General features: G+C 34.7%; 2 protein-coding genes across 2 annotated transcripts in view; one reads left to right on the forward strand and one right to left on the reverse strand.

Annotated features, from left to right (window-relative positions):
* The window catches only part of LOC110111196 (serine/threonine-protein kinase EDR1-like), a 48721-nt gene extending 48120 nt beyond the window's left edge, over positions 1-601 (forward strand). The window contains exon 13 of the mRNA XM_020842959.2: positions 6-601. Coding sequence (XP_020698618.1) covers positions 6-141 — 136 coding nt within the window. The 3' untranslated portion in view covers positions 142-601. The remainder of the gene's footprint in view (positions 1-5) is intronic.
* Positions 602-4037: 3436 nt separating this feature from the next.
* Positions 4038-4802, reverse strand: LOC114578325. The gene has a single exon (XM_028694792.1). The coding sequence runs from the start codon at positions 4612-4614 to the stop codon at positions 4282-4284; it is 333 nt and encodes a 110-aa protein (XP_028550625.1). The 5' UTR covers positions 4615-4802; the 3' UTR covers positions 4038-4281.
* Between the last annotated feature and the right edge of the window lie 4307 nt (positions 4803-9109).

The following is a 9109-nucleotide window of genomic DNA, read 5'->3' on the forward strand; positions in this document are numbered from 1 at the left end:
TACAGAGAACCAAGTTTGCGACCTTCTTTTGCACAACTGACAACAGCTTTGAAGTCATTACAGAGGTTAGTCATCTCCTCACACCACGACACACAAAACCCATCGATTCCTCAAGAAATTCCAGTAAACTCAACACCTTAATTTCCTTCTCAGAAATGTGAATAAAGCAAAATCACCATACTAAAATATATAGTTTGCGAGTCACTGAACAATTTGGCGAGTTTTGATGAGTACAGGCATCTGGTTTTCTCTTTTCCTACTGCAGCTAAGATAACTGCGGGTGGATGTAGAGTGAGATTGGGCCGTCAATGGCTTTAATTGTATAGTATGTATAGTAATCGCCAATATTTCTTTATTTTCTTTTTTTGCTTTGCTTTTGATTGCTTGTATGCTTTGCTGGTAAACCGGCAGGCTCTAGTGAGAAACTCTTTAGTGTAGGGAAAGCAATGTATCCGATCTTAGTTTATGAATATTGATTGAATCAATTGTAATCCATACTTGATTTGCTTTCCTTATTGAACTTTATTCCAGGAATGAAACTGCTTTGTAGGTTTTGTTACTCTAAAAAAATTCAATTTAATTGACACAATGAGATTGTTCATAGAGCCTTTTTTTTAATATTATGATATTTGAGTTTTATTTGTGGTGCAGCTGTCTTATCTTTCTTTTCTGAAGTTTAAGAATTATTGCATGCCAAAATTTGAGCCGATAATGTTGGGATTAATCTCCATTTATCTTTAGTAGAGAAAAAAATATAGTGCTTAATTTATCTTAATTTATTTTTTTTTTAATTTTTCTTAAAAATTTGATTCATCTTCAAATAATTGGAGTAATACATGGATTTACTTGTTCAATTAGGAAGAACAATGTAGAAGGCATCAAGATAAGTTCTCTAAGTGTGTTCTGATATAGTGCTATGGTTGGAGGCAATTATAGTGTTATTTTGCTTAAGATGGTTTTTGACTAGGTCCAACTAGAGGATCGAAGTGATACATGTCTTGAGGAGAAATTATACTGTGTAGAGTCCGGACGAAAAGAATTGTCCGGACATGTGAGTGTATATATTATGTATAAATTTGTGTATAGTGTGTGTCAAAGTTTTTGTACGTATTATGTGTACACAGTGTGTACACTCACAGTCCGGACAATTCTTTATGTCCGGATTCTGTACAAAATAATTTCTGCCTTGAGGGGCTGATTTTGACAGAGGTTCTTATGTGGTGATGATTACGACAAGCGAGATCATGATGTAAATCTTTAGAGAAATTGATTGTGATGTTTTTGAGGTTGTGTTGTATGTTCAAAAGGAGATGCACAATATATGATTTGAAGGAGATGATAGTGATACAAGTGAGGTTGTGAGGTAGATTTGGATAAAGATGGTTGTGAAGCAAGGGAGGATATGGTGCATGTCTTAAAAGGGCAATTGAGCCACAAACATAATTGTGTGGGATTATCATGAATGTGAGATTGCAATAAAAGCCTTGATGTTGTTGCAACCTTATGAATTCAATAATAAAATTCATAGATGAATCAGATTATAAGTTGGATTATCAAATACTTCATGTAGCAATCACAAACGCGTCCCCAATAAAGTGGATCATTAAGGTTAAAAAAGCAGGAAACTTTGGAGGTTTTTAATGAGCTTTACCTAACTAAAGTAGGCTCTCAAGTACAATGCCTTCACTAAGCCAATGCCAATAATAAAGAAGCAAAAATAGGTGTTGGGAATTGAAGACCCCTTTACCTTTCTATACTGAGTTCTCTTTCTTAAAGTTTTTCTTTTTAATTTTTATTTTGAATGGGGAATCCACCCACTGTCACTTCGAAAGTGTGTTTGGCGGCGTGACTAATCCTCGGCTGACCTAGAAGAGGCGCCCACCCTAAAAATCTCATGGCCCACACTTGATTAGGCCCCACTTAGAAGGCTTTGTCGCTCGAGGGATTCAAATACTGTTGGGAATCGGATTTGAGGGTTCTCAACCGTACTCGCCTATCAATCAAACTAAGCGACAATGGATACTCATTTCTTAAAGTTCAACTGTGATGTTGTTGGAGACAACCTTGGTGTTGGAGTACTCATTTCTTTTCTTTTCTTTTGTTTTTTGTTTTTCTTCAGCCAGCTTACATTAGCATAACTCTTTGGCCTTTATTAAGGATGCGGTTGAACTCATTGAAGTGCCTTCGTGCACAAGAATAAGACAATTCTTTGACTATTTTACAATTTAGATGACACTTTTTCAAAAGCAAAATCATATCTGCTATAAAGTTCAAAACTTCAAATTATTGCTGTAATGTGATTAAGATTTTATTTGGGATAGCTTTTTATTATTTTTAAAGTAATTTTTTAGTACAAAAATTTCTAATTTAAGAGATTTTTGTATTAAAAAGTTATTTAAAAAATAGTAAAAAAATTATCTCGATCAAACGAAGCCTAGGTTGATAAAAATGTTCATTTATGCTCATGATGATGTCTCTTAGCATGGATATGTGATGAACTACCATTGATGCACGGCTCATAGGTCTCACTTTGAAAAAAAAATTAGGTTAGGATATTCTGATTTAAATTTTATTATAATAAATTTATATTTATTGATTTTTTTAGATGAATATAGTAAATTATTTATCAATCAATTATTAAATTACAAACTAAATTCAATTACTATTAATTTTTTTCTTGAGTCTGAATATTTTGATACAAAATTTTACAGCCTACCTTGCTTCATGCGCATCAAGTACTATATACCATATTTGTATGTAAATGGAGCACCAGGATGCGAAGTACTTTTCATTTCAATTATTCTGAGGAGACTTTCAATTTCATAGGTCTGGTATTTATGAACTAATTATAGAAATTTTTGAATATTTTATGTAGAAAATGGAAAATCTTTGCCTTGATGACTACATTGGTTAAGTTTCCAGAGCAGGAAAGTTAGAAAACTCATTTAGAAGAGAAATTATTGTGCGGAGATCAGACGTGGAATGTCATTTGGAGATCAACCAGAATACGCCACGGAATGGTACCAAGCTGCAGTATCGAGCACAGGATGACGTGTCACATTTTGATTGGTCTCCACATAATAATTAATCTGTTTAGAAAGAGGGAGAGAGCCCTGAGACCCTAACTAGCCAAGGAAAATAATCAAGTAGAGAATTACCTCATAAATACATGTGATTAAATAAAACTAATCCTTAAAAATTATTTATCATTGGACAAATATCATTTCTTATTTTATAAAAAAATTTTCTTACTGAGAATTTGTTAGATTCAATATTGTTTGTGAAAGATATAAAGACTCTAATGCTAAATATTATTCAAACTCAAGTAACAGAGAGCAAGAGAGGCCAGAGAAAGATGATGCTTAGGATAGAGAATCCAACAAAATATCTCAAGGAGGTTTAGTATGATAGAATTGTTGGCCAAAAATACAAGATCATAGGATGCTAACACATGACTTATGATTGTTCTTCATACAAGAGAATCAAGTTGGTGATATAAAATTCGCTACGAAGACGAATCACATAGAAAATTTCTAAAATAGGCATCAATCTACTGAGCCTAAATTTTAGGAAATTTTCTTAATCAGCTCAATTATCCTTGACGAGTTCTCATGACAAGAACTCTTGATTAGCTCGTTGAGAACTTCATATAGGGGTATAAACGAGCCGAGTTGAGCTTGAGCCAGTGGGTGTTCGAGTCGAGCTCGACTGCCAAAAACCGAGCTCGAGCTCAGTATTTGACAGTCAAGCTCAACTCGTACACATCCTGACTTGAGCTCGACTCGACTCATTTGCACACCCTTAGATAACATCAATAATTTTTTTTATATATATAGAAACATTGATCAGTTGATGGTCATTATCTAAAAGCTTAATTTTTTATGTTGAAAACAAATTTGAATATTGATATATTGGAGAAAACTTTGATCTTCTTAGATCCACACTATCTGGTAAACACCCTCTTGATATAAATGATGTGATGATGGAACAAAGGCAAAACTATGTATGATAAATCTCTTATGTAAGAGAAACTGAAACTTCCTTCTCTAAGCCAAAAACTAAAGATGAGAAAACTAGCCAAGCTTGGATTCTAAGGATTGTAACTCATAAGTACTTAAACTTAATCTCGTTTCTTCTCTGTACATAGCAATAGCAACTTAATGAAGTATTGAATTCAAAAAAATACATAGCTTAAGTTAAACACTCTTAACATTATTCCAAATCAAAGCAACCTCTCCTGTGAAACAATCTGCAAGAAGAGTAAAGAGATAAAGACCTCTCCTACTTCTTCTTCGACGACGACGGTGAAACAGAAGTCGCCGTGGAAGCCGAGAGATCCCTTGACCTCCTTCTCAGCATCAGCCTCATACCATCTGCAACCAGAATTGCTGGGTTCGTCTTATATTTACTACAGAATGACATATGAGCCTTCAAAGCAGCCTCAGTTCCATTGTATTCCTTCTTCCATCCATTCTTGATCTCATCTCTCACTGCTTCAGAGCACAGACCACAAAGCCATTTTCCTTCAAAATTTGCCTTCACCTGGCTTATGTATTCCTCTGTACACTCTTCTCTTAAACCACAGCACTCGCAGTTTACTGAGTCTACCTCCATTACTGAGTCTTTGAAGGAGCTTTCAAAGTAGAAGAGGAGTTGGAGAGGTTGAGGAGAGGCCTTTTAAAGAAGAAAAATGATATAAATTTATCTAATTTAGACTGTATGACTGAAGCAGATTAAAGAATAATATGCTGAATTTGCTCCTTGCTTTAAGGGAATTTGTCTGTTACTTAAAAACAAGCTGAGACTGATGTGGGGACGGTGATAAGGAAAGAGACTTTAATACTTGATTTTGGCTTTGTTGATGGCTTCGTCGATTACTTAGGCTGGAATTGGATGGGCGGCTAATGGCTAAGATTGGGAATTCAATTATTTCAACTAATAATTTATAAGCATAAGGAGGAACCTTCTTACTTTCGAAGCTATAATTATTTAAATTTTGAATAATCATAAACTATAATTTTTAATTAAAATTGAAAAAAATGTATTAAAATATTCTGACCAAAAAATGATTATATCATCTTTAAAATTTTAATTTTTAAAACATAAATATAAATATTTAAGTAATTTTTATTACAATCATCATAAAATAGATAATGGAAAATTTCTCCACTTCTACAGTAATAATCATCCGTTTATTTTACATAATACAATATATTTAGAAAAAAAAATCAAATAATTTGATTCCAATAAAATTATATATAAAAAATAACTTTATGATCCGTTTGGGATAGCTTCAGCGTTTTATAAAGTTAATTATGAAGTTGCTGTAGAAAAAACAACTTCGCAATTATGATAGCAAAAAACATACTTTCATCACTAAAATTCCTAAAAATCAGTTGGAGGTAAAAAAAACAGCACCCCAATGAAATTATAATTGCTATTTGAAAGGGAGATTTACATAAATACCACTCCATACTACTCAATTTGCATATCTAACACCTAAAAATTTAATATTTCATGCATACCACCCATAGTTCATTTTTATATCAAATATGAGTGATAGGAAGAAAATACGAGTGGCATATTTGATATTAAAATAGTATATAATGGTATGTATGTAATATTAAAGTTTTAAGTATTAGATATGTAAATAGGATATTATAAAGTGGTATGAATGTAAATTTCCCTATTTAAAAATAAAAGTAACTAGAAAGCTATCCCAAACAAATCCAGAGTGAGGAATTTTACAAATACTTTATTTTTCATCAAATTTGTTCAAATGTCAAATTCTAATTAAAATAAATAAATTAATCATACATATATAATGATATAGATAATGGAAATAATAGAATTTTTTTTTTGCTAATAAAGCAATAATAAATTCTCTCTGGGTATATCTTATGAAATGGATATGTCATTATTGGAGGTGCCATAAAAGAATTAGGTGAACGGTGGAGGTTTTAGTACATGACCCCAAGAGCAGTTGGAGGAATATCTTTTGGCGATTATGAATATCTAAGAGCATCTGGAACGTCAAACGTGTGCATGGCTTCGTTCGGTCGCTCCAGCCGAACGCTAAATTTTCCGTCATTTACTTGCGGGTGAACAGTGTGACTCCAATATTGGCGTTGCACTGTTCACCTACGCTATTTTGCTCTCTCAACCGGAAAAACACGCGAAAGGAAGAAGGATCGTTACTTCGCAGAAGCACTTAAAATGGAGTTCGATTGGAGCAGCACCACGGCATTTTGGAGTTTTGTTGTATTTTGCCGTAAAAAATGGAGTTCTCCGTTGGAGATGCCCTAATGTGTCATAAGTCAGGTGATCACCGTCAGATCTTTGGTTGATAGTGAACAGTAATAGAACAAGTTGTCGATAAAAATAGGCTGGCAAGTGCACAATTTCGTTGTAATCAAGCCAGAAAGCATTCATCCCTCTTGGAACTGAATTATTAGCTCTTAACATTCAGTGTTCTGATTGAATATTATTATTTTTAAGTTGTCTTGCACGTTACACCGCTTTACATTTGTCTTAGAATTTTTAAGTTGTAAAGAAGGGTTGATGTAGCCGACCTCATGTAGTGAAATAAAAATTTGATTTAGTTGTTGTTGTTGTTGTATGAACATTAAGATAATTTAGGACAAGTCTATGTGAGTCGGGCTAATTGTTCTTCATACAAACTAGATGATTTTCTATGAAGAGGAGGGGGAGAAGAGGTAGTTCTTGGCTTGTTGCTATGGCTCCTTTAGGTTCCCAATGAGCCAATGGAATGGTCTCGTGGGCTTCGAAATTCGGCCCCAACCTCCCCCGATGCTTTTCCTTGGGGGAGTTTTAACGAATTAAATTCCGGGATGAATTTTGAGAAGGCAAATGAATTTGTAGATAAGACACTACCCAGAGATTTCACACTCATTTTGCGAGGATTTTATGATCTGAGTTTTGGTTTCCTATAAGCGCAAGCCCCTATAGTTAATTACTTCTCTCGGCAACGAGAGAGAACTTTCGATTAAGGTTAGTCGTCAATCATATACGTAGAGATACACATTATCTGACATATAGAAGCAGCATGTGTTTGGGAATTTGAAAATTTGATGTTTAAAACATAAATTTCACCATCTTCCAGTTAAAGCTGATGGTGGGAGGATGGATGATGGGTCCGATCAAAATCTCATAGTTTCGTCATCCCGGGCCATCGTGGTCCTTGGTCTACTTAGTCATATGAGGTAGTCGAACCAACCTGACAGAAGAATCCTTGTCGGCAATCATGGGTTGCTTCGTCCAAGGGTACCTTATAGACATGGGGTGACTATTTGCCTAAGGGGATAAATTTGAATTCACCTTAGCTAATAGGGCTTTGTGCTCTATCAATTATATCATATTTATTCATATCTCAAAGATATGATGTAACAAAGGAACGTATTGGCTCTGGCCATAATCATAATTTAGTGGTATCATTTGGCGGCAAAACCATTCGGTTCAGAGGGCCCCGGGTCATAACCGTTTACCTGTAGTGCCATTTGGCAGCAAAATCGCTGTTTAGAGGATACATAACACGTACTTACTAGCAAAACATTATTTGAGAATGAATCCTAGTTATATTCTCGACCAGACATTAGCTCTTTGTGAGCTGAAGTATTTTCAATTTATCAACCTCGACAAACTGTTGTAGAGGGTGGATTAATTTTATTTTAAGTGATCGGATGATTGGATTTTCAATTTTAAACATGTTGGACTTTAGAATTTTTAGAAGTTTGAAAATTTTTGTGGAGTATTGGAGTTTTAATGAGCATTTGGGTGACTTTTTGAAGATATTTGAAATTAACCCTATGGTTGAGATGTATGTTCAACACGACCATCATCGGGCCATTAATGGGCTATTCCATTCATGAATTAAACCTTGTCGACTCCACCAAACTGTTGACAGAGAATCAGGTTTTATAGGCTTTATGTCTTCATTGATGAATTTCTCTAGTCATAGGGCTTGAAGGCCTTATATGAACGAATAAAACAAATATTATGGTTGACACCTTAACCGTATATCTATTTGACAATTCGAGCCGTATCAACTCCTATCTATCTATATAGAAGGATTGGGCTTAAACTATGTTCATTTATTGACCCGCTCAAATCCCTAGACATCACGCGTGTACTCATAACACGCTTGCCGGGATCCATGCGGGTTTTATGATTGCACTTGTCCCTTTTGTGTAACTATGTGTATACATATTACAGTGCATGTGCGGGGGCATTTTGAACATATTTAATGCTGCTCAGTTGTGTGGGAAACCCTCATTGGAATGCAGTGTTCTATTGAGAAGTTCATACATACCTTCTATCTGCTTATATACAGGTTGCAGATTCGGTGGCGTGGCACCATGAGTTGTTTGCTGCTTTTGAAGATTTGTTGAGAAGTGAGTAGGGCTTCATTTGTGAATTTGTGCACGTCTTCTATCCGCTAGTATGCATGTTGCGGATCCGGTGGCGTGACATCGTTGTATACAGGTAGATTGTCATTCACTGTTTGTTATTTTCTGCAGGTATATTGTTGTGCGCTAACGAATCTTTTGTTATTGCTCGCAGGATCTTGCACTTGTTAAAGGTCTTTTTTATTTGCTTGCATACATGTGTTGAATGTACAATGGCCTCTTAAAAATGAATGTAGGCACTTACACTTGTTGTATATCACTCTCCCTTCTTGTAATAGGCCAGCGTATTTGCCTTCGATTGGATAGTCATTGGGTGTGAGGGTTTTACGATATCTTTGCCACAATAGCTCGTAGTAGCTTGTGTCTATCACCAATTGACTACCTTTTTTGGCTTGTAAGAGAGTTGCATATCTAGCCTAAATTCTTCTTATTTTAAGCGTTGTGAATAGAAGAATTTTATAAGGACGGAGGATCCCATGAGTCAGAAACACATTGATGAAAACCTCCAAAAAAATAGGCAGAGACAACCAAACTGCCATAATATGACAATTGTGCAAAGAAAACAAGGCAAGAAACCATGCTGAGTCTTTTCTATGAATTTTTTAGCAACGATGTTAAAAAAAAGGGAACATTTTGATTGAATTTATAGTGAATATTGGGCTTATTATAACATAATTTATTGG

The sequence above is a fragment of the Dendrobium catenatum genome, unplaced genomic scaffold, assembly GCF_001605985.2.
Source record: "Dendrobium catenatum unplaced genomic scaffold, ASM160598v2 fragScaff_scaffold_556, whole genome shotgun sequence".
NCBI lineage: Eukaryota > Viridiplantae > Streptophyta > Magnoliopsida > Asparagales > Orchidaceae > Dendrobium > Dendrobium catenatum.